Source organism: Protopterus annectens, chromosome 2.part1 (assembly GCF_019279795.1).
Source record: "Protopterus annectens isolate FY-2018-M chromosome 2.part1, PAN1.0, whole genome shotgun sequence".
NCBI lineage: Eukaryota > Metazoa > Chordata > Ceratodontiformes > Protopteridae > Protopterus > Protopterus annectens.
Window position 1 is genome coordinate 282,093,760 of NC_056729.1, and position 26,496 is coordinate 282,120,255.

The 26,496-nt window shown below is 41.9% G+C and overlaps 1 protein-coding gene across 1 annotated transcript in view; it reads right to left on the reverse strand.

Moving 5' to 3' along the window:
• CASP6 (caspase 6) overlaps positions 1-26,496 on the reverse strand; it is a 1,203,724-nt gene that overhangs the window by 197,373 nt on the left and 979,855 nt on the right. Inside the window, exon 4 of the mRNA XM_044063443.1 lies at positions 9,565-9,740. Within this exon, the coding sequence (XP_043919378.1) occupies positions 9,565-9,740 (176 nt within the window). The remainder of the gene's footprint in view (positions 1-9,564; positions 9,741-26,496) is intronic.

Consider the following 26,496-nt stretch of genomic DNA (forward strand, 5'->3'; position numbering starts at 1 on the left):
CACCACGGCTGGATTAAATGTTATTCTTTTATTCCAGCAGTATAAAACAGTATAAAAACTTTTTGTAAGCACTTTCGGGTATATACCATACCCTTTTTCAGACAAATGGCTATTAAGGTTTTACATTCATTTAAATAGTCAAAAGGCGCCAAAATGTTATGCCTTTCACAAATGTTACTTCTATCTACCATTAGATGGCAGTACATACATTCCTTTCTATATATTCTTGTTAGTCTTATTTAGTGTCTATATACTGACATAATGCATTGACATCTACATACAATCCATAGTAAATTTATACAATAAAAATAATATTATCAATAGATATTAATAAACATTTCATATTATTAATAGCAATTTCTTCTTTCGGCTTTTCAACACAGCGGATCACCTGTCCGCTCATGACTGGCAGTGGAGTTTTACAGTGTCGAGTTGCCAACCCGGCGCCCAACCTTCCAGTGAAGGCACACACATGCACACACTCACACCTAGGGCCAATTTGGAGTGTCCAATCCACCTACAGCATGTCTTTGGGATGTGAGAGGAAATCGGAGCACCTGGAGGAAACCCACGCGACCACAGGGAGGACATGCAGACTCCGCACAGAAGGCTCCCCAGCCAAGGATCAAACCGGAGAACCTCTTGCTGTGAGGCGACAATGCTAACCATTGCACCACCGTGGCTGCCCGTATTATTAATAGCAACTTAATATCACTAAATCATTCTCTTAATTTTATATTAGTGAATATATACTTTTATACTTTTTTTAAAAAACATTCAAATTTTACATAACGAAACTTATGAATATACAACCTATTTTATAAAAAAATATTTTTTCTTTACTACTATTTTAAAATTAGAATTTTTATTTTTATTAATGTCTTAGTGGACTATCTCTAAGGAAAGGAAGAAACAATAGGCTAGGGAATGTTAAAAGTTACACAGAACAGGAGGAAACTACATGGATTATTAGAATGCAATCAGATAAAGGGGAAAGGTTTGAATGATAGGATAACTATCAAACCTTTCCTTAGAGATAGGCCACTAAGACATTAACAAAAATAAAAATTCTAATTTTAAAATAGTAAAGAAAGAATCATTTTTTTACAAAATAGGTTGTATGTTCATAAGTCTATTTGTTATGTAAAATGTTAATGGTTTTTAAAAAAGTATAAAGTATATATTCAGTAATATGAAATTAAGAGAATGATTTAGTGATATTAAGTTATTAATAATATGAAATGTTTATTAACATTATAATCTATTGATATTTTAATGTATAAATTTACTATGGATTGTATGTAGATGTCAATGCATTATGTCAGTATGGTTTGTGTCTTTCGGCTTTTCCCGGTTAGGGGTCGCCACAGCGGAACTCCGGTCTGCTAATGATTGGCAGTAGATTTTTACGTGCTGGCTTGCCGGGCCTAACGCACAACCTTCACCGAAGGAACACCCATTCACACGAGTCGCCACACAGAAGACGCTCTAACTGAGAATCAAATGGGCAACGTCTAACTGTGAGGCGACAACGCTACCGCAGCACCACCACCGCAGCTAAATAAGACTAACAAGAGTATATAGAAAGGAATGTATGTACTGCCATCTAATGGTAGACAGAGGTATCATTTGTGAAAGGCATAAAATTTTGGCGCCTTTTTGACTATTTAGATGAATGAAAAACCTTAATAGCCATTTGTCTGAAGAATGGTACGGTATATACCCGAAAGCGCTTACAAAAAGTTTTTAATACTGTTTTATACTGTTGGAATAAAAGAATAATGTTTAATCCAGCCGTGGTGGTCCCTGAAGGTGTGCTAAAGGGAGTTCTATTGTTTCGTTCAGGCACCTTTATCCTGAAACTGCTTCTGTGTTTTTAGTGCCATGGATTTCTTGAAACAAAGGCAGGCAAACAGTTTGATTCTAACATATTGATGAATTTTTTTCACAACTGCAAAAATACGGAAAAATGCGACGCAATATGCAGCTTGGAATGAAAGAGCAGAACAGCACCTTACTTACTACACTAACGTGATACAACCTGTGATCATACTATGTAAAGTGTTCAAGTATGCAGAGCTACAAAACAGAAAGCATTTAGTTAAGTAGAAGAGTTCCATATGAGCTCAGCTGTTAAGTTATTCTAATTCCGATACGTTCCCTCCAAGTCCTCTGACAGATAGAGCAGTGCCACCTTTTCAGTGTGAGTAACCAATTCTCAGAGTGTTTATGAAACTTAATGACCTTACTCTGAATGTAAGGATGTTATTTTGAGCAATTCCAAATGAGATAAATATTGATAAGATTGTGAGAAAAAGAACAACTTATTTCAAATGAGTACTGAACACCTAGAAGACTAATGAAGAGCTGATACTCTACACTGACGCACAATATATATGGACAGTGTGAATGTTAAAGTGATTCTATTTAAACTCCGCATCAGAGATGAGATTTCAGCCTGTTAAGTGTACTGCTGTACATCACATGACAGCCAGTGTACAATTAGCCCATTTGCAATCAATGTATTTAGATTCAGTATATTTACAATAGTTTTCATTAAGTAAGATGGATGTAGTGCATGTGTTTACACAATAATGATACTGTAGCCATGACTTTAAATGGTGCACAGACCCAATTACTGATGTATCCCATCTGACTTCTCTAGCAGATAGCATTTTAGCAAATGCGCATCATGTCTAATGCTGCTTCATTTGTTCACTTTCACTGGGTGCCCTTTTTTCTTCATTTAACATTTGCTAAGTGGGGAGGGGATAGGGTATTAGTCCATATGACCCACTGGGCTACAAGGACAAATAAAGAAAACCGCAACAACATAAAAGCAAAGTTAAATTTTACTAAAATCTGGGTTTAAATCACATACCTGACTGTGACAGTTTTTGCCATCTATGAGTAACATGACAAAAGACTAAGATACTAAGTACAGTCGAAAAAGAAAAGAGGAGTTGAGGTGTCAGGTGGGCAAGAGGGCAAGGCTGAAAGGAAAAAAGTGGTACTAAACTTGAGGGGGTAGAAAAAATACATGGAGTTACTTAACTTTAAACATACAGCATCCTATCTGCAGAACTTTGACAGTATTTAAATAGCTTTTGCAGTTTCCTGTGGCACCCCACTTTGTGTGTTTTTATGGCATGCTAGGGGATGTTTTCCCTGTTGGTGAGAAATGGACACCCTTCTGCCCAAGACAAACTGTTTTATGTTATCCTGTGAAGGCCATTAGTGTTTGGGTGGATGAAAAGTACAGTTTTGTACCTACCATAAATGTAGATGTTCGAAGATCCACATTGCTGCAGTCCTAACACTTGGGTAGTCCGCTGTCCCTCGGTCGGCCCGAATATCAGAGTATAAGGCTGACGTCGGTCAAGGCGCATTTGACTGACATCAGAACGTCAGGGTACAAATGCGCATGACCAACGTCATATCCTCAGTCTTTTCTTGCCCCAGATGTCAGAAGACCCTAAAAAGAAAGGTCAAAACCCATAGACAATAACTAAACAACCAACTAGCCTAACACCAAAAATATGTATAATATATACAATATATACAAAATGCAATATACCTCAGATGGATAACCCAACCCACACAACCACCTCAAACAACAGAGGGAAGGAGGGAGGGTAAATTGGACTGCAGCAATGTGGATCTTCGAACATCTACATTTATGGTAGGTACAAAACTGTACTATGTTCTTCATCTCACATTGCTGAAGTCCTAACACTTGGGTAGAATCCCAAAGCAGAGGTAAGGGAGGATGGCTAAACTATAATGAAGCAGGAGCTGCCAAAATGCCCTGCAACACAGCAGTGGCAAAACCAGCCCTGGATTTAGAGTACAGTGGAAGGTGGTAATGCCTAGAGAAGGTATGCACTGAACTCCAAGTGGCTGCCTCCAAAATATCCTTAGTAGCCACACCCCTCAAAAAAGCTGTTGAAGTGGCAGTAGCCCTAGTGGAATGAGGTCTAATCCCAGCTGGAATCTCTTTGCCATGATGGGAATAACAGAAGGCAATGCAAAATCCAATCCACTTAGAAATAGTTTGTTTTGACACGGGCTTGCCCTGAGAGCACAAAGCAAAAGAAACTAATAACTGCTGAGATTGTCTGAACCCTTTAGTTCTGTCCAAATAATATCGCCACTGCCTGTGTACATCTAAAGTGTGCAAAATCTTTTCCCCTTTAGTTTGGGGATTTGCATAAAAAGTAGGCAAATGAATAGTTTGGTTTAAAGCCACACTAGAAACCACTTTAGGCATAAAGGAAGGATTAGTGCGTAAAGATACCCTATCCTTGTGGAAAATTAAGAAAGGCTCAACTGCCATAAGGGCCTGCAATTCAGAAACCCTTCTTGCAGAGGTAATGGCCAACAAAAAAGCAGTCTTCCATGACAAATATTTCAACTCGGCAGTAGCTGCAGGCTCAAAAGGTTGTAGAGTGAGTTTCTCCAACACAAAATTGAGATCCCAAGCAGGAGTAGGAGCCCTTGTGGGGTCTTATATTCTTTGCCCCTCTAAGAAATTGCTTGAATAAAGGATGAGAAAACAATGGTGGGTCACAATCGTAGTGAGCTGAGATTGCTGCAGCATGAATCTTAATAGAAGAGAAGGACAAACCTTTGTCCAATAACTCAGTAAGATATTGAAGAGCCACACTTAAATCAGGCTCAGAAACATCCAAATCCTTAGCTGCACTCCAAAATAAAAATCTCTTCCATTTATCTGCGTACACTTTCCTTGTACTAGGCCGTCTAGCTTCCAAAATCACATTCAAAACTTGTTGTGGAAGTTGAGACCCTCTATGGTTTAAAACAGAATATGCCATGCTGTTAGGTGAAGAGAGTGAAGTTTGATATTGAGCAAATGACTGTCCTCCTGGGACAACAGATGTGGAATCAAAGGCAAAGGCCATGGAGGCTTCCGTACTAGACTTCTCAGTAGTGGGTACCAGTGCTGTTGAGGCCAATCTGGAGCTATCAAAATCATCCTTGGCTTGTCCTGTCTGACCTTCAGAAGTACCTTTGAGAGGAGAGGCAGAGGTGGAAAGGCATACACATGAAGATTTTTCCAACTGAAAGAAAGAGCATCCACTTTCCAAGCTGTGGGATGAAACCACTTTGTGCAAAACTTTGGCAGCTGGTGGTTTAGTGGAGAAGCGAACAGATCTATGTCTGGAGTTCCCCAGGACACTGTCAATTTCTGAAATACATGAAGATCCAGTTTCCACTCGTGGGGATCCATGATTTGTCTGCTTAACACATCTGCTAAGGAGTTCTGTGCTCGGCAGAAACCTTGCCTGAAGACTTAGTTGTAAACTGAGAGCAGTCTCCACAAAATCATTGCTTGCCTGCATAGAGGATAAGAATGTGTTCCCCCTTGCTTGTTGATGTACCACATGACAGTTGTGTTGTCTGTTAGAATCAACACCTGCCCTGGAAGAAGTAAATCCTTGAAAGCTATTAATGCAAACTGGACTGCTAACATCTCCTTCATGTTGATATGTAGATGTTGTAGTCTGGCAGGCCACTTGTCTTGTATCCACTTTCCATTTAGATGAGCTCCCCAAGCTATGTCCGAGGCATCTGTCGTTAAAATCTGACTCGCCTCTGGCCGGGTCACAGAGTCCCTTGTTTAGGTGACATTCCTGAGCACACCACAAAAATTCCATTTGAATGCAAGGTATTATTTGAATGACAGTGTCCAGATCCTGGCAGTGCTGTGTCCATACATTTTTGAGATACCATTGTAGCTTCCTCATATGCAGTTTGGCATTGGGAAGCACCAGAATACAAGATGCCATGAACCCTAAGGCTTGAAGGACTGTCCTTGCAGTCAGCCCGGACTGATGAGATAGCTGATGGAAGTAAAGGGATAGACTCTTTTGTTTGTCCGGGGTTAAAAAGGCCATCTGGGATGCTGTATTCAGTCTCACACCCAGAAAGCACATGTCCTGAGAGGGTACTAGACTGGACTTTATTTCGTTCACAGAATACCCCAGGCATCTTAGCACTGCTATCACATATTCCAAATGATGAAGAAGCTCTTCCTTCCTTGAGCCAGAATCAGGCAGTCGTCCAAATAAGGATAGATCTGTATTCCTTTTAGCCTGAAGAAAGCTATCACTGGAGCCAGAACTTTCGTGAACACTCTGGGCAGTAGATAAGCCAAAGGGCAATGCAGAGAACTGATAGTGAGAAGTCCCAGCTCGGCAGATACTTCCTGCAACTTAGTCTGATGGGAACATGAAGGTAAGCCTCCTTGAGGTCCAAAGTTACCATCCAATGATCTTTGCCCAGCAGAGGTAAAAGCTGCTGCAACGTCAACATTTTGAACTTGGGAATGTCCAGATAAGTGTTGAGGATAGATAAATCCAAAATTGGTCTCCACGTGTTCCCCTTCTTTGGTACTAGGAACAGGCGAGGATAAAATCCTAGGCCCCTTTCTGGCATAGGAACCGGCTGTATGGCCCCTATTTGGAGTAACAGTGAAATTTGCTTGTGCGCCTCTATTCTTTGTTGAGGAGGAATGTCTGGCATGCCTTTGAAAGGAGGCAAGGAATGGAAATAAAACCTGTAACCGTGATGTATGATATCCAGTACCCATTTGTCTTCGTGATGTATGATATCCAGTACCCATTTGTCTTGGGTAATCAAACTCCAATTTTCTTTGAAAAGTGCCAACCTTCCTCCCAAAGGTGCTGCCAGGCGAGAAGGTTCTGGCAGCTGAAAAGGTAGGTCATTGGGTCTGTTTACGAAAGGACTGACAAGACTGTGCAGGAGAACTCCCTGTTCTAGGCCTGAAAGAGCCCTGACCTCTGCCCCTGCCACGTCTAGATCTACCCCTAGACTGGGAATCATAAGAAGGATACGTCCACCCTTTAGTAGGCCAATTTCTACTAAACTTTGGAGGCTGAACCTGCAAAAATCTTTAACAGTCTGCATAGCCTCAGCCTTGTCTTCCATTCTCTTTAACACTGCTTCAACACCACAACCAAACAAGACACCAGATTCCAAAGGCCATCCAAGATCCTTGTTTTAACATGGTCAGATAAATTTTGATCCCTCAGCCAGGCATGCCTGCGAAGCACTGACCCAGTGGCAGCCACCCTAGGCGAGGCCTGTACAGCATCAAAACCACATTGCAAAGAATGCTTACCCACCTGTTCAGAAACATGCACTAAATCTTGCAACTCTTTACAGTCAATACCTTCCAGAGCATCAACCTTAGATTTCAACTGAGAAAGGAGATAATTTTGATATTTCAACATGTGAAACTGGCAATTCAAAGCTCTCATGGCTAGAGTGGAAGAAGTATAAACTTTCTTTCCCCATCTATCCAAGGCCCTGGCCTCTTTATCTGCAGGAACCGGATTCTTGACAACAGAAGCCTTAACACCCTTAGGCCCCTGTCTAACAGTTTCTGGTTCTGCCCTAGGACTCTTAAAAGATACTTATGAGCTTCAGGCACCCTGTAATACCTATCTGGTTTAACAGGAGCAGGAGGCAAAGAATCAGGATTAAGAGAAGCCTCTGCAAACACATCTTCCACCACATTCAGAACAGGAGGTATAGCTAAAGGCCTATGCTGGGGTAAAAACAAAAATTCCCCAAGCCTTTTCCTGGAATCAGAGAAATCCTGACCTTCCCATTTAAAGTGCTCTCTCATGGAGTGAAGGGTCTCTGAAAAAGAAAAATCCTCAGGAGGAGAAGCAGAAGGAGTAGAATCATCCACATCAGAATCAGAATAATGAGAATACTCCTGCAAGTCTTCAGCCGAAGACTCAGACACATCGGAAGCCTGCTCATAATCCCCCAACACAGGTTCCATCCTAGGCCCCTTATCAGGAGGGGGCATAGAGCCTCTAATTAAAGTAATTAAATCTTCTGCCATTTTAAGCATGTGCTTCTTGGGCACAGAACCTGAAGAACTAGGAGGGACACCCACAGAAGCAAAACTAGACCTGCCTCTAGGAGAAGCCTTGGAAGCAGAAAGAGGGCCTAGACACCTTAGGAAGGGAGGGGAGTACAGTTATCTGAGAAGCCCCCACAGCCTGACCTGCCTACTGGCAGGCGACATCCTGAAAAACAAAAGTTTCTCCCGGGACTCCAGAGAGGCCTCCATGAACCACGGTTCCACTGGCGCCTCTAAAGAACCGGCGTCCGGTTCGGATGACTCCTCTAACCTAGGTTTAACTGCCTTGTCCTTGCGCTTCTTTGAGGAAGCCGGCGGAGCATCCGACGGCATATTGTAATTGCACCGCTTCCCAAAGACCAACCTGGCACAATCCAACCTTCGCTTTATAGTGCGTTTATTAAACCTAGCAGCGACACCCAACAACGTCGTGCTCAGGTCCCAAACAAGGTATACACAAATTATGGTAATCCCTATGCGGTATCTGTTTCCCACAAGAAATACAGTTATTCACTTTTTCTGACATCCGGTAAACCACTGAGGCAAGAAAAAACCAAAATATTCCCCAACGGGGTACTTAACCAACTCTGACTTCGGTCTGAAACTCCGAATTCGAAATATTTCAGAGCGCGAGCGGCACTTGCAACACTGCTTCTGCATCGGACCATGCGGCAAAAAAGACTGAGGATATGACGTCGGTCATGCGCATTTGTACCCTGACGTTCTGATGTCAGTCAAATGCGCCTTGACCGACGTCAGCCTTATACTCTGATATTCGGGCCGACCGAGGGACAGCAGACTACCCAAGTGTTAGGACTGCAGCAATGTGAGATGAAGAACATCTGGATGTTACTAAAAATTGCTCAATGCTTGCACATGGAAACCTGAAAGCTTTATTCTATATAGAAGGTGCACTGAAGAGAGCAATCCGTGGGTGTGGGGGTATGGCACAACCTGTTTACAGCAGGCAAACTTGCCAATAATCTTTTCAGGGAGCACCACTGCCTTCAGAAAAAAATAAAGATAAGTTCTTAAAATACTAGGATAAAATGGATACGCAATTATAGTACACTAGTGACCCTAGATGAATGCAGTGTGTAGCCTGACCATATTTCCTTGGAATGCTCGTCTCTCAGTGCTGCAGCGTGTGTACTGCAACAACAGTGAGGTAAAAATCATACCAGATATGCAACAGAACACGTCAACAGTCCAACTTGGAGTGACTGCAAATCAAAAGCATGGATTATGAAGGAAATAACAGTCTTAACAATGCAACAACAAAATTGGCAAATATAAAAAAAAAAATCCAGAACGCAGGTAAAAATAGAGTAAATCTGACACCCTCTGCTAAATTGCAAATTCGACCTTGGTGTTCTATGATAAGCACACACTGACAGTTTGGAAAACAACCAGTTTTGTAAACTTTCCCTTATGTTTAACAATACTCAAATCACACAAAAAAGGGAGGTTAATAGTGATGTTACACAATGAGCAGAAGCCACATCTTTTGAATTATCATTTAATCTGATACTTTACTACCCAGATAACAGAAACAAATTTAACTCATTGTTAAGAGATACCAACATTAATCCCAATCAGCTTTAACAGTTATATGAACATTAATACTGTGGAAAAATTCATACCTGTATAATAAAGAGTTTGGGCTTTCCTGCTAAACTTTTGCACTTGTCTCCTTTGAAGAGGTCTGTCAGTTCCTGAATTCTGATTTTTGCATCATATGCATAAATATGTTCATTCTCCCCATGACTCAAGAAAACACATAAGAAACAGTCAGCGTCATGATGGTCAGCTTCTGCAACTATAAAAATGCAAAAAATAAATTATGGTAAATCAAAATTCATAGCAATAAGTACAAACACTGTTGCTAATGAAAACTTTCAATATAGACTTCTGATATGATCAAAACTAGTAAAACACTGCAGAAGAAAAAAACACCTTTCCACACATTTCAGTTGGTCAGACCTCAAAACTTCCAAAGTATTATAAAATTATGTTTCAGTAAACAACAGAGGTGCCCAAAATAAACCAGATCACAGTTCCTGGTAGCAAAAGCAGACTTGGAAGTATGTGATATACACACCCTAAAGTCACCAAGCCTTTAAAGCGATTATTCATTTTAAAGTCATGTTAATTGATTGCCTAGAAAAAGTGCTGACATAAAATAAATGAACAGCAGCCCTGAAAGCAATTGGGTCAACTGTCACTGTAGTTCCATAGAGTAGTCTACTTCTCAAAGGACGTAATACTGCATGTTTTGGCATTTAGTTCCAGTCCATGATTCTGGCACCAGTACTTTGTTTGGGACAAACCTTCCTGCAGGATAGCCATGTCAACTGGGGATTCAATAATTGCTCCTAGCTTGCAGTCATCTGCAAACTTAGTCAGCAGAGCCCTCTGTTATTGACTTTTACTTCAAAGAAGTAGATGTAGATGCAGAACAGGAGAGGTCTAAGCACCTAACCCTGGGGGACTCCTTGGTGACTGGTCTCTTGTGGAGGTATGTTCCCCTATTTTGTTCTCCTGCATCCTATATGTATACAGTTAGCAATCCAGTGGGTGACATAGGGTTTATTCTCAGTTTATTTAGCTTTTCTACTATGACTTTTGGGATAGTGTCAAAGGCCTTGGCTAGACTGAGATATTGTGAATGTACTGTTTTTACCTTCATCCATTCCTTTTGTGAACCAGGTTGGGTAAGCATGCCCTGTTCCTTGATGAATCCAGACTGAGACGGGTCCAGTATTTGCACATTCCCTGTGCCCACATTGATTAGTTCAATGACAAGCCTTTCCATGGCTTTGCATATGAAGCTGGTCAAACTTAGGAGTCGGTAATTGCCCAAGTTTGTGGAAGGTCTTTCCTTATGCCGGGGAAGGACTATAGCTGGTCTCTATTCACTTGACAAAACCTGTACAAAGGCAGAGTTTGAACAGTGTTGTGAAGAAAGGGTGGCTAAATCATGCTTCATATTTCTCAACACGCATCCAGGGATACTGTCAGGACCCATCAATGCAGTACTTTTAGCAGCACTTTCAGGACTTGCTCTTGTTTAATAGTTGGAGGTGAATCAGTTTCATATATTACCTTGAAGGAACGAGAGGGGAGAGGAAATAAAATGTGAGCTGAATTTATTGGACAGCAGGTTAACTGCATCTTTCAGCCTCAGGGTAGGTCACATCATTTACAATCATCTCGGCTCTGAGAATACGAACACAACTAAAAAAGATCTTGTGATTGTCGTTGGCTTGGGTGGCTTTTGTGGATTTTATCAGGCTCCTGAGTTATTTATTTCAATGAGGAGGGTTCTATCATTCTGGGAATTACTCCTTATAGGTTTCATAGGGTTCTATAAGAAGAGTAATTCCCAGAATGATAGAACCCTCCTCATTGAAATAAATAACTCAGGAGCCTGATAAAATCCACAAAAGCCACCCAAGCCAAGGACAATCACAAGATCTTTTTTAGTTGTGTTCGTATTCTCAGAGCCGAGATGATTGTAAATCTTACTTTTAATTAGAATGGTCTTCCTTTTACTGTAACGCTTGTTGATATTGCGGTTCTACCAATGGGGTTTTGTTTTTGAGGTTTACCCTGTGCTTCTTCCTACAGGGAACAGCTGCATCTATGAGCTGCTTACATGCTGGTATACTGTGGTGGTATACACTCCTGTGTATTCAGCAGAGTTAACAAGGGTTTGAAGCTTGCCAATGCATCACTTACAAGTATGAAGTTTTTAAAGGTACCATGGGTGAAATGGGTCTCTGGTTTTAAATTTTATTTTAAAATGAGATGACATTATGGTCAGACCTAGCAGGTGACGGAGATACACATGTTGCAAGACATTGCTGCTAGTGGGACTAATTGTTCCAGGGGCATTTGTACTGATAAAGCCAAGAATCTCTGTGCCTGTGAACTAGTGGTGGTGTAGGTTTCCCAGTCTATATGTAGTTGGATAGTTTAGATCACCTGGGTTCAATACTGAGTGATTCCAGTTCCTGTGGATAGGTGTTGTGATTTTGTTGAGTCATACAGGGAGTTCTATAGTGAGCCAATATATGGTTTGGGACCCTTCTGATGTTTATTTGGACACGAATTACACTGCACACACAGGTACATATGTGCACATGTATACAGGTTTGCATGCATGTGTGTGTGTGTGTGTGTGTGTGTGTGTGTGTGTGTGTATAGAGATACAAGTGTGTAAACAGTGTAGTGATAAATCAGTTATGTTTATTCCATATTTAAAATATTCTGAACAGAAAATTGGGTGTGTAAAGCAGCAGTGCTACCCAAGACTAATCATGTCTATGAATTACAGACCCAGAAAATATTTTCCACATGTTTCTACACTTACAGGTGTCTGTGAATTTTCTAATAGCCACAAATGTTATCATTCAACAAAGGGGCTAACATTAGCATTGCATGTCCCTTTTTCACTCTCCCGCAAATGCATCATAAAAATAAGAGACCTGCAGCCATGTGTACATTTTTAAATGAAAAGCCGGTTTTGGGGGGGGGGGGGGGCAGTATGACAGTGAGTACAAAACAAAATGTCCTGGTTACACTCCAGAACCAAAATGCAGCTAACCTTACAAACGGTAATTCAAAGAGCCCTGCAATGCATAAGGGGTATACCTGGAGTAAGTTAGGAAAACATCTAACATAAGAACACTCATGCCTCAGTCACAGCATAGCTTACAGAGGATAAAATCCTTCTATTGTCTAAACTATTGTGACTCGCACAGATTTGTAAAAAACTTGATTCACAATGGGATCACTTCTTTGAAACAACCTAATTTTAAGCAGTAAATGTTGCACTTCACAGACAGACCAAGTACCTTGTACTGTGTCTTTGTGAGTGTACTGCATACAGTACAAGACTGCTGAATGTTGTGAAAAATATGTACAAAGGCATTACCACAAACTGCCCAAAAAGGCTGCAGAGATCTGCAATACATGTATATATACAAAAAACAAAAATCCTCTTCCCACATTGCACAACAGCTAAACAGACTAATTCATAATGCTTACAAGCACCTATGCTACAGCCTGCCTTCCTCAAGTTACACAGTGAAGAAATCAAGTCAGAGTTACAAGACCTCCGAGTTTAAAACTGCTGTTTGACTGCACTAATTTTTGTATTCTTTTTTTCTCAACCATCCACCCAATTTTTGTTATGCTTTTAAACTTGTGGCCTTTGAGATCCTACGCCTACTGTAAATTAGTTTGCATGCCACTCCCAGTGCTATTTCTACTGGACACTGACAGCTCAAATTGATAAGGCACTCACACTAGATTCTTAAAACTGGAGTTAGCGTCAGTTTCATGTCATCCCATTTCAACTACTGCACATTGCAATATTCTGAGCGTTAATCTGAATTGTGTATTTTTTTTCTGCATTTGTCCTTGTTTTAACAAAAAGTCAACTGTTTGCATTTTTCCTTGGTCTGGGACCTTAGTCTTGTCTTGGTCCCTCACAGTACTGAGAGAATTAGGAGTTGCTGCAGGATCTGAGTCTCATGTATTCAACTTCTACTACTGTACTTTAATTGGCCTGGGATCAGGGTTGCCAGACGTCCCTATTTGAGCAGGATTGTCCCGGGATCAGCAGCCCGATCCAGAGTCCAGCACTGCCGCATTAAATTCTGGCAAAACAGCCTCCATTTTTTTTGATTGGCCCATATGCCAGCATACGGTCCAATCAAAAATCGCTAAACACGGAGCTACATGTGTTTAATGTGGAACATCAGGCAGTTCCGTATTAAGCACAAGTAGCTCCGTTTTGCGATTTTTTGATTGGCTCATTTACCGGCATACAGGCCAATCAAAAATCACTAAACACCGAGCTACTTGTGTTTAACTCATTACATCCGAGAGACGCCTCCAAGTGCAACTGCAGTTAACTCTTACGGACAGCTCTAGGCGTCAAATATTCCTTGTTTAAATTTGCATCAATAAGTCCAAATGTACAAGGTTTTAAAAAAAATCATCTTAAAGTTTACACAATGGCAGACTCAACTGTATTAACATTTGATCTCTGTCTAGTACAGGTAAATAGATATTATACAATTCCTCCCCTAAAACGTGCACGCTGATTGGCCAGCCCAACCAGCGTGCCCGTTGTAAATCCCTCAATATACCAACGGAAAAAGGTCCGGTCGCCCGGACTTTTTCCGTTAGTATAAAACACTGTCTCGCTATGTTAAGAGTTTAACATAGCGACACAGGTTTAAAAAAAGCAACGGAGATCTCCGTTGCTTTTTAAGCTGTCTCGCTATGTTAAACTCCTTTAACATAGCGACAGTGTGTAAAAGCAACGGAGATCTTGCGATCACCGTTGCTTTTAGCTGTCTCGCTATATTAAATGGGTTTAACATAGCGAGACAGCTTTAAAATAAACAACGGAGATATCCATTGCTTATTTTAAAGCTGTCTCGCTATGTTAAACCCATTTAACATAGCGAGACAGTTTTTAAAAAAAAAAGCAACGGAGATCTTGCTGTTTCGCTATGTTAAATGGGTTTAACATAGCGAGACAGCTTTACAATAAGCAACGGAGATCTCCGTTGCTTATTTTAAAGCTGTCTCGCTATGTTAAACCCATTTAACATAGCTTAAACAGTAAAAAGCAACGGAGATCTTGCATTCTCCGTTGCTTTTGCCCACAGCTCTGATGTACTGCTCAGGCGCGCAGTACATCAGAACTGCCTTAGAATACCAGACAGCTGCGGAAGGGCAGTAAAGAGGCATTATACAATGCCATTATTTAAGAAAAGTAATTATTTCTTTTCTTAAATAATGTCATTAATAGTAATAACCACTTCTGGGTGTGGGTAATGCTGGATTACCCACGGTTGGCTTTTGGTCCCGGGCCGCCCTCTGGACCAAACCACGCCAACCGTGGGTAAATCCAGCATTACCCACACCCAGGCGTGGGTTATTGCTATATTAACTGTTGTTTTTATGATATCAATTTATATAGATATTTTCACATTTTTCTAAATAACTCAATAACCACGTAACAAATAAAAAACTCCTAAGCCTCCTATGAAAGTTCTCAACTAGATGAATAAAATGCTGCTGACAGTATGTGTGTAACTTGAGTGGTTGCTGAGATATTGTAAGTGGTTTACAAAATATTACAAATGTAATAGTTACTGCGTTTACTGTGACTTATAAAATTTGGATCAAGACCTAAAACCTAAAGAATAGTACCACTATAAAAATAGTTTGTGCTTAAGAGTTTGCCATTTATACTTCTTTAGTAATCTCTCTGATTTCAGACATATGAACATTTGTTTGAAATATGAGGACATCATTTGATTCTGACAAAAGGCTTAGGCTCCACCCATTGGAAGTTACAGTGCAAACTTTCTGAGCTCCATTGGAGAGTATGAGTTAATGCGCAACTGCCTGATGTTACGCATTAAACACAAGTAAGCTCCATGTTTAAAGACAGATCTTTAAGCGTGCAAGACCTTTTTTTTTTTTTTTGTCCCTACCTGGCCAGTCGGAAATCTGGCAAACCTACCTGGGACCCAAGTCTTCTAGTATAACTCACAATAGAGAAAAAATTGTGAATTGCTGCAGTATCTGAGCCTAATTTATTACATTTCTACTGAATTTTAACGGTTGCATTTTACTTGGTCTGGCAACTTTAGTCTTGTAGTATCACGCACAATAGTAAAAGAAATGAGAATTGCTGCAGGATATGAGCCCCATTTATTTAATTTCTACTGCATATTTTTTTTTCTGCTTGCATTTTACTTGGCCTGGAGACCACAGTCTTCTAGTATCACTCACAACAGTGAGAGAATTGTGTGTTGCTGCAGGATCTGAGCCTTTTATGTGTGTATACACGCACTGCACTTTCACTGTTTATTGATCGGATTAATCACTAACTCATCTCTTATAACCTATGGTGAGCTGTGCAGCAGTGGTCTGTGTAGACACGGGTACCTACAGCTGTAATTTTCCATATGAAACTTTTTCTGCTATCTTCTCAAGTATCTAGCCCAGTGTAATTCAGCTAGTTTGCCTGGTAAGAAGCATTACTCCTATAGTGGTTTTGGATCAATCCTAGACCTCTGCCTCCAAGCCCAACAGTTCCAAACCCTGACTGCACTGCCCCTTGTAAATCACACAAAAAGGTCCTGCAGCCATGGATGTGCACTTTCCCACTGTTTCTGCAGTCAGCCTGGCAGAAATGGGCATCCTGAGACACTGTAGCAATGGTCTCATGTTTATTGATAACCATCTTATTCTTAAGCAGACTGACACCTTATGCAAGAAAAGCAGTTACACTATGTCTTTGCAGGCAACACTCTCTCATACAGACACTGATATCTCCAAAACAGGTTGCCAGTAACACACTACACCTATGATCAGACACAAACTCACATATGCAGAGGCTGCAGTCTACCAAAATTAAAAGTCCTCCCATACACTGTCCTGCAACCTCCTACTCTACAAAGACAGCATTCCCTAGGACACACGCAACCACATCTCAATGTGTCAACCTCCAAGCCCTTAAGGCAAACTGCTACACTATCCAATACTTTGGTCATTGGAGACTATTGTGAGACACAATGATGACCCCCTCACCAGACTAAGCAAAGATACAGTCACGAGGCATGGGTTTGCCAGATCTCTCACACACACATACACACACACACACACACACACACACACACCACTGAATCACAAGTACCAATATGACTCTGTCATAGTCCATGTGGATGTTAATGACCTAAGATGTACCTTCTTGGACTACATGAACAGAAATATGATAGAGCTTTCAGATTGTGTCCCAAGCAGGTATGAGCCTAGGATTGAGCTCATTCTACCTTCTCCAGGGATACCACAATATGAACAGAAGATGAATGACTAACTATTGTCTTAGTTACTTGGTCCAATATACATTTAGCTTGGGAAGACGTGATCGACAGACCATGCTGTATTGCCAGGGGTGGTCTTCACCCATCTCACCAAGCTTTCAGACATTGGCCAAAACATTGTCCATCCCATAGTGGCTTTTCTTAGGCAATGCCAGTCTGATAAGCCTTCCAACATATTAAATTCTATGCAAGATTAAATAAAAGTGTTACTGCTCAATGCTAGGAATCTCAACAAGAATCTCCACTCCCTGGAAGCACTCCTTACTGTGGAGAGTATTGGCATCTTTTCATTTACTGAGACATATAGTTTAAAGCTGCGTAAAGCACCCATTAGTAGAAGACTGTAATGCTTTCCACATATTTAGACCAGCGACCACACAAGAAGGGCAAGAGGTGAAGGTGTTATCAATCTACTTAAAAAGTAAGCACACCTCAAGATTGGTCAAACAATATGATGGTTGAGTTACTCCATGTCCCACTAACCTTGGTTAAAGATCAATACCATATCCTTGCTGGCTACAGGTCCCAGTCCATGACTCAGGATAATCATACCACATATGTGAAAGCACTGGAGTCACTTACACCATATTCATGGGTGACTTCAACTATCCCACAATGAACTGGGATACATACACAGCCACTAACTGCCATACTAAAAGATTCCTGGACTAAAATATTCCTGGACTAAAATATTCCTGGACTTTGTCAATGCAAACACCCACCTAAGTCTTTACACCTACTAAGGGTGCAAATATTCTGTATCTGGTACTCACAAATATGAGAAAATGCTGTACCCCCCTCCCTTTGTGTGATGTCCTCACTGGTCAGATCAGATCAAATAGCCATCAATCTTAATATAAAGGCTGAACTCCCAGCTAATCCCAGAAACCTTTAAGAACTTTTCCAAGGCTAACTACCTACTATTAAGCGATGGTATATCTAAATTCCAAGCACCCCCACCCCAAATTCAGTGAATATGGTGGCCTGTGCGCAAGTGTTTACAGAAACCCTGTACAAGCATGAAAAGTTGGACCCCCCCCCCAGTATAAATAGGTTATACAGCAAAAGAAAGAAAATCCTGTCTAGAAAAATAGGAAGGGCAATGCCCAAAAAGCAACAAACTCCCTCATCAGTCTCAACAAGCAACTTGGGGGACGTCCCCCAATGCCATCTTCAATGCAAAACTAATCTCCCCAGGCCAAGGCTAACCATAAGGCATTTTCAATTATGTATGTGTTACTAAGTGGCATGTTTCTACCTTCTTCTATAGGACTTGTGTATTCTAACATTTTGCCCCTCGCTTGCCCTCTTATGAGTCGCATCTGATTCCTAGAGTATCCCAGAGGACAGCCACAGTTACCTGCAGAATGTTCAAGGCAAAGGTGAAAGGGAAGTAGGTTGCCAGGTTTTTCTTCCATACCGCACATGCATGTACTCACACCTATGAGCAATTTTGAGTCCTTGATTCACCTTACAGAGAGTCTTTGGAATGTGGGAGGGAATCTGGAGCACCCTACATTACCTAGAAATGAAAACAAATCACTGACTATAGAACAGGCTACTTGTATTTGTGAAATATTTTCCTCTCCCTCACAAACCAAGAAAATGTCTTGCACAAATTAATCATTTACCGGGCCACTGTAATATGCCTAACTGCAAAGGATTCATAACATGTTATGGATTGCTTGTTTGTTTCAGTGGTTCTTTTCCTCTCACCCTACACGAGATGGTGATGCAGATAATTTACTGGGGAAGTTTCAAAGTATTGGAAAGCTTTCAGCACATTACTACCCCTTTACAATTACAAAAAAACATCATTATAATAATTAACATCACAATACTCCTTAGGTGTATGTATGTTAAGTTTATTGTAAGCAGATTGGTAATGCTGCTCACAGAGTTTAACCTTTGCATTACTTTCACTAGGGTCAAAATTCAGACTTTGCATCACATCAGCAGCAATACAGAATGCATATCTGGCTTTTCTTTGCTGAAATGGAAAACTCAGGGCCAGAGCAGCAACATGATAAAATCCATTTTGCTTGCTTTTTATGATTTTTTTCCCTGCTTGGTGTGCAAACAAGCACACAAATGTACAGCACTGATTTCTACAAATGTAGAGCATTGATTTCTGTGTTCACTCAGACCACTCTATTAGCATACAATTTGAAAACCCAGACTAGAGACTTACAACATTATGCCCCTGCCCAAAAGAAAGGTTAGTTTTTAGCATTGCCAATCCAGAGTTTAGTTTACAAGATGGCAACGTCAGCATTAGTGTGTGTGTGTGTGTGTGTGTGTGTGTGTGTGTGTGTGTGTGTGTGTGAATATATGCATGGGTATGTGAAATACCCAGTTAGAGGCAAAGTCTAGTTAAGTGTAAGTGAGATGCTCATGGTCACAGACTCAAACCCTGCACATTAGCAATGTCACACAGTCTTAATCTTTCACACCAACTATCAGACCTCATTAAACTTTTTTTTTTTTTTTTTTGTGGCAACTCACTCAGGATTATAGTCTATCAATGTCCATCATAGAGCTTCATTGTTACATGGATCATAAAATACATTCTGATGCAAAACCTGTTCTGTTAACTTGGTAAGTGATTTAGAGTAGTCTGCCCTATCTATCTCCAATTTTGCAGAACATCTCTGATGTTGTCTTGTATTTATGCCCTCAACTATCTTTTAGCAAGTAACTTAACCAGACATTGCTGTGAAGCAACTCTAAATTTGGTTAGAATCCTCAGTGGTCCCCTGGACTGCAAGCCTAGTAACTATCAGAGAAGTTGTGGCTTAAAGGAAGGAAACTGACTGCAGTAAATATGAGGATCATACGAGCCATGTTCTTTGGATGTGATCCTGGTTTCCTTGTGCTTTTGAATGTTGACAGCATGTGATTATTTAGCTGCGAATAAATTTGACATCATGATGTCTAAGAGTTTAATATTTTAACTATGAATACATTTTATTTTGTTTTTTTGGAGCACACAGGTGTGAAATGCAGTGTATTAGGCCTACAACAATTTGGCTAGCAATTACTGCTATGAGCTGTTGAAGAGCAGACTGCCCTTATCGGTCTCCAATTTTGCAGAAAGAATAGTTGTGTACAATCTTACCATAACTATATATTTCCTTCTCTTCCATGTTGCAGTATTCTTACTGTGTGATTCTCCGCCTCAGGTGACCTGAACATCGGCTCCTATACAAAAGTTTAAGTCTGGTTGCTGTTGGTGTGTGAGACGTTACACATACGGCCATAAACCAGGGACCTTAAATGTGATGTCTGCATGGACAGACCTCAGAACTGACTGCCCAGTCGAACAGTAGCTTAGGTGGTTTCAAACGATGCCCTCCAGAGTGGTGAAATGCCCTTCACTGCCCCATCTGACCATAATGTAAGGGGATGCTTTATGATGGCCTACAGACAAGTAGAGAGAAACACAGGGGGTCGGGAAGGTGGGAAGGAATACTGCAACAAGGAAGAGAAGGACATCTATGGTTATGGTAAGATTTTACACATCCTTCTATTCCCGTGTTGCAGTATTCTTACCTAGCTTAGGAAGAAGGGAGGGTGGAGGTAGATGTTGTGAATTCCACAATCCCTGCAGGATTGTCCTTGCAAATCCTACTCTGGCGATATGGTCCAATCTGTAGTGTTTGATAAAAATATGTATAATGGATCAGGTGGCTACCTCCAGGATGGAGGCTGTGTCTAGGCCCTTGAAGAAGGCTTTGGACAAGGCTACTGCCATGGTAGAGTGTGCTCTGATTTGCTGAAGCAAGTCCTGCCCATGGTAGGAGTAGCAGAGCAGATAGTTTGTTTGGAGACTGCCTTCCCCAGGGCTCTGGGATGAAAGGATACAAAAAGGTGATTAGATGGTCTTAGTTTTGTCCAAGTAAAACCTTAACTGCCTCTGAACATCTAGGGAATGTAGTATTCTCTCACAGTCATTGGTAGGAGAGGGAAGAAGGTGGGTAGGTGAATGGACTGATTTAATGATAGCTCATTGACCACTTTGGGCATGAAGGAGGGGTTGGTGCGCAGGGTCACACTGTCTTTGTGGAAGATAGCGTAGGGAGGGCATGCCATGAGTGCCTGCAACTCTGCCACCCTTTTAGCTGAGGTGAGGGCTACCAGCAAGACTGTTTTCCATGTGCACATTTGTAGGGATGCAGAACTGGCTAGCTCAAATGGAGCAAGTGTAAGTTTTTCCAGGACATAATTTAGGTCCCAAGTGGTGAGATAGGCTTCCTCGGTGGTCTAATGTGCAAGACCCCTTTCAAGAACAACTTAACATCTAACCTGGAGAGGAGAGGAGGGTCCAAGGGCAAGCAGGCAGAGACAGCATATGGATGCACTGAAGAGTATTAAAGGCCTCCTTTGATGAGCTCACACAAATAAACTAAGACTAGGGGAACATCTACTAGAAAGGGGTCCCTATGTCTTTGGAGACACCATTTGGAGAATCTTTCCCATTTTAAAATGTAGGATTTACTTGTGTTAGGTTTCCTGGCCTCCTTCAGGACAGAAAGCACATCCTCTGAGTAGTGCTGTCTGAAGGGTATTAAAAGTGTATCACCCAAAGTCTTAGGCATAGCATCTCCAAGTGTGGATGGATGAGAGTTCCCTTCTGTTGTTTGAGTAGGTCCACCTTGTGGGGAAACTTGTGGCAATTGCCCTTGGTGAGGGATAGTAGAAGGGGGAACCAATGCTGCCTTGGCCAATAGGGAGTCACCAACAATATTTTTGGCATGTCCCTCCTGATTTTCAGGAGGACCTTTTGAATGAGAGGAAAGGGTAGAAAGGCATACAGAAAGCATCCCTTCCATGAGATGGTGAAGGCATCCACTCTCCAGCCTAATGGAGAGTGGTCCTTGGTACAAAATACTCAGTTGTCTGTTCCGGGTGGAGGCAAATAAAATTATTTGACATTGTCCACCGGTGGAGCACACCTCTAGAAATACTTCTCTGTCCAACATCCACTCATGATGCAGAGAGAAAGATCTGCTAATAGCATCTGCTTGGTTGTTTTCCTGGGATGGGATGTAGACTGCTTACAGAGTTAAGTTGTTTTGTGTGACTAGTCCCCAAATCTGCATTGTCAGCCTGAAGAGGAGGTAGGACCTGGTCCCCCCGGTTTATTGACATACCACATGACAGTGGTGTTTGTCTGTGAAGATTTGCAGGGGACCTGCCTGTAGGAGGGGGAGAAAGGCTTTCAGGGATCTCCCTTACGTTGATGTGTTTGCTCAGGAGGGGTGCCTGCCAGCGTTCTTGCACCTTAAGGCCCTTTATGGTAGCCCCCCCAGAACAGATCTGAGGTATGTGTGTGCATATGTTGAGCTGGTGTGGAGGGTAGGAGGGGTAGTCCTGGGGTCACTTGTACCTGTTGGATCCACCATTTTAACTCTGTTTTTAGGCAGGGTAGGAAGGGTAGCTGTAAGCCTAGATGGTGGCTGTGTTGGGACCACACATTCTTTAGATACCATTGTAGCTTCCTCATGTGCATCCTGGCTAGTGGTAGCATAGGTATAGTGGCTGCCATAAGGCCCAGAAATCATATCAATTGTCTGGCTGACAGTTGGTGGGCCTGGAGAAGGTCCTGGAAGTTGCTGATTAGGGAAGCCACTTTGTCCTGAGGAAGGACGGCCTTCATCAATTCTGTCCAAATCCTGCATCCCAGGAAGATTTTGTCCTGCTCTGGTGAAAGGGATGATTTGGCAAGGCTGAGTGTGAACCCCAACCCTCGTATCAGAGGCATAGAGAACTGCAGATGGTTTTGTAGGGGGTTTTCCCTTTCTTGAAGAATAAGACTATCATCCAGGTAGGGGTAGATTTGAATGCCCTTGGTCCTGCAGTAGGGTATGGTGTGAGATAGGCATTTGGTGAAGACCCAGGGTGCAGTGGATAAACCAAAGGGAAAGGCAATAAACGGAAAGTAAGAACAGGGCCCAGCAAAATGTAAATATTTTCTGTGGGTGAGATGTATGGGGATGTGGAGGTAGGCCTCCTTCAGGTCCAGAGTGGCCATGAACACTCTGGGTGGCAGTAGTGGAAGTAGGGTTTTGAGGGATATCATTCTGAAGGAAGGGATTTTTAGAAAGGATTGGCTTCCATGGTCCAATAGCCTTGAGTAGAAACATTTTCCTTCCTGGCCTGATGGGACAGGTTCTATGGTTTCCTGAGCCAATAGGTCCTGGATAATGTAAGAAATGTGAAGCTGGGTTCTTGGATGGGAATGGAATGCCATGTGGTGTGGGCCTTTCCTGTCAAGAAATATCCCTTTTCGACTATAACCAGAAACCAGCAGTCTGAGGTGATAACTTTCCAAAGGGGCAGACAGTGGGAGAGACTGGATGAAAGGGGGAGGTGGGTAAGGAAGTCACACATTATTGGTATTGTTTCTGTCCTGAAAGGACCATCTGTGGGAAGGCTGGGAAGAGGAAGGCCTAGAAGACTGCCTCCTGGCTCCTTTCCAATGTCTAGAAGATGAAGGGCAGCAGTGAAGGGGGTCCTTCTGACATAGGTTGTCTTAGCCGAGTAGTTTCTGTAGAATTTTGGATTTGGGGATACCAAAAGGTGTTTAATATCCTGGGGTTCCTTGCTCTTTTCCTGAAGGTTCTTAAACAGTTCTGTAGACTATTTACCAAACAGGAGGTTGTGATCTAGAGGAGCAGCTAGAATTTTGGATTTGAAGTCTTCAGGCAATGGTTGGAACCCAAGCAATGAATATCTGCAAAGCATAGACGCAGCAGAGCCCTCTGCTATATCATAACTGCATCTAATGGAATGCCTGGCTATCAGTTTTGATGCTACTTCTGTCTTGTTGGGAGAGTCAGGCAAGGATGACAGTAGAGTAGAAGCTTGGGATACCAAATCCAAGGCATACTTAACCATATGGGTTTGGTAATTAACAGCCCCAAAGGCCAGGGTGGAAGAAATATAAACCTTCTTGCCCAGTCTGTCCATAATCTTGCTATCCTTGTTAGTAGGTAGAAGTGATGAGGAAGGAATCAATCTAGATTGTTTGTCTGGAACTACAGCTATCACAGCAGGGTTCACCAAGGGGGGGGGGGGGGTTTCAGTAGACATTTGTGGTCATAAGGCACCTTGCAGAAACAATCAGGTCTCTTAGGAGCAGCTGGCTGAGAATCAGGATTTTCTGAAGCTGATGCAAATGCATCTAGATATGCAGAGATTACTGGGGGGATGGCTGATGGGAAGGGAGATTCAACATGCAACAGCTCAAAATACCTTTTTTGAGTTTCTGTCATGTAGGAAGTATCCCACTTAAAATATTCTTTCATTTTAGTAATGGCCCCTCCAATGGGGAGGTTATTTGGGATGAGTAAGTAATAGACTCATCCGAGGAAGAGGAAAATGCCTCTTCTTCCTGAGAAATGAAAGGGGGAATTGAGGTTTGGAGTTTTTGTTTTCTTTTCATAGGTGTAGTTTTGGGAGAGAGAGAGAAGGCCTAGTTTCTGAGGCCTGACCTAAAGCGGAAGACTTGGATTCCTGTATCCCAGATGGGCATCCAGTGTTGCTTGGATCCCCCTTGACTTCGGCAGTAACAGACGTTGAGCAACCTCTGTGGACATGCTGGCCAGCACTTTAGAAAGGGCTTCCTTGAGGGGAGATGCCAAAGTAGACTGCTCTAGCAGATGTCCCTTAATCCCTATATCAGCGGTTAGTGGGAAGTCCGATGATGGAGAGGCAGAGGTAGTAGGCTGTGAAAGTTTGGCCTTTTTTCTTGGCGGTTACGCCTGGACAGCCGACTCTGGGTCCATCCTTAATGCTAATTTTTTAATACTCTGATTTTCCGAATATAAATTGAGGGCAGCATAACAGCTTCTAAGCGTTTTGGGGATGAAGGATTGGCAGATGGCAGAGAAAGTATGGTCGTGTTCCCTGCTTAAGCAAAAAACATAACGGTCATGGGAGTCCTTATGCGGAATTTGACATCCACATTGGCATTTACCCTTCTCAGCGGATACCGGCTAAGAACAAATATGCAAACCAATCTCAAGTGATAAATAAAATTTTAGAATTCCCCAATGGGGTTGTGATGACCGTGTCCTGGCCCAGCAATCAAGGAGTCTCAATCCTCACCACTAACACCAGGGAGGTTGTCTCATAGAAGACAGGAAAGGATAACTAATACACACAGTAAAGTACAATTTCCCTTAAGTGCACACAGAGATCACAATCAGTCTGGGGCTGGTTGCTCCCTTGCTCACCAAGTCCCCAATAAGACTCCCCCACTGGCACAGCTATAGGGTCCAGGTCTCAGCCTAGCTGGGCAAGCTAAAACCTCAGGTACCCTCTCTGTCCAACCAGTGCTTCGTGTCCCTGCCTAAGTAGCTGACACAACACACACACACACTTTAAGATAAGTATTTATGCAACTTCACAGACACTCCTGGGAAAGGCCGACACAGATTCTCCAGCTGTGCCCCTTTAACCTGACCAAATGGTAGTAATCCCTGCCACCACTCAGCTAATATCAGCTACTAAAAGGCCCTTAAAAGGGTGTCCAATTATTACTGTGCAATATTATTATCCAATGGTAATGTGACTATTCAGTCTAGGCTTATTGGAAGGGCTTAGACAGTAAATTCTATAAATATATAATGTACTCTAAAACAATTTATCGCTACATAAACCAGCCACAGGTAGAAGGTTTTAAAAATATTTAATAAATAATTAAAACACAAGACAAAAGTACAGTTTTGTACCTACCATAAATGTAGATGTTCGAAGATCCACATTGCTGCAGTCCTTACTTATGGGTAGTCCGCTGTCCTCGGTCGGCCCGAATACCAAAGTATTAGGCTGACGTCGGTCATGGGCGCTTAGATCTGACATCAGAGCGTCAGGGTATAAAAGCACATGACCGACGTCATATCCTCAGTCTTTTCTTGCCCCAGATGTCAGAAGGCCCTAAAAAGAAAGGCCACAGCCAAAAACAGGATACCTCCCAAAAACATGCCCAACAACAACCATCACCCAAACCATATTACCATGCCAAACTACAGAGGGGAAGGAGGGAGGGTAAATTGGACTGCAGCAATGTGGATCTTCGAACATCTACATTTATGGTAGGTATAAAACTGTACTATGTTCTTCATCTCACATTGCTGCAGTCCTTACTTATGGGTAGAATCCCAAAGCAGAGGTAAAGGGAGGATGGCCAAATCATAAAGCATTAGGGCTGCTAAAATGCCCTGTAATATTGCAGAGGCAAATCCAGCCCTAGACTTAGAATAAAGAGGAAGGTGGTAATGCTTGGAAAAAGTATGTACTGAACTCCAAGTGGCAGCCTCCAAAATATCTTTCGTAGCTACCCCCCTTAGAAAGGCAGTAGAAGTGGCAGTAGCTCTAGTGGAATGAGGTCTGATTCCAGCCGGAACCTCCTTACCATGATGGGAATAACAGAAAGAAATACAAAACCCAATCCATTTAGAAATAGCTTGTTTTGAAACAGGTTTCCCCTGAGAACCCAAAGCAAAAGAAACAAACAACTGCTGAGACTGCCTGAACCCCTTGGTTCTGCTCAAATAATAACGTAACTGTCTGTGAATATCCAAAGTATGCAAAATCTTCTCCCTTTATTTTGGGGGTTTGCATAAAAAGTAGGCAAATGAATAGTTCGGT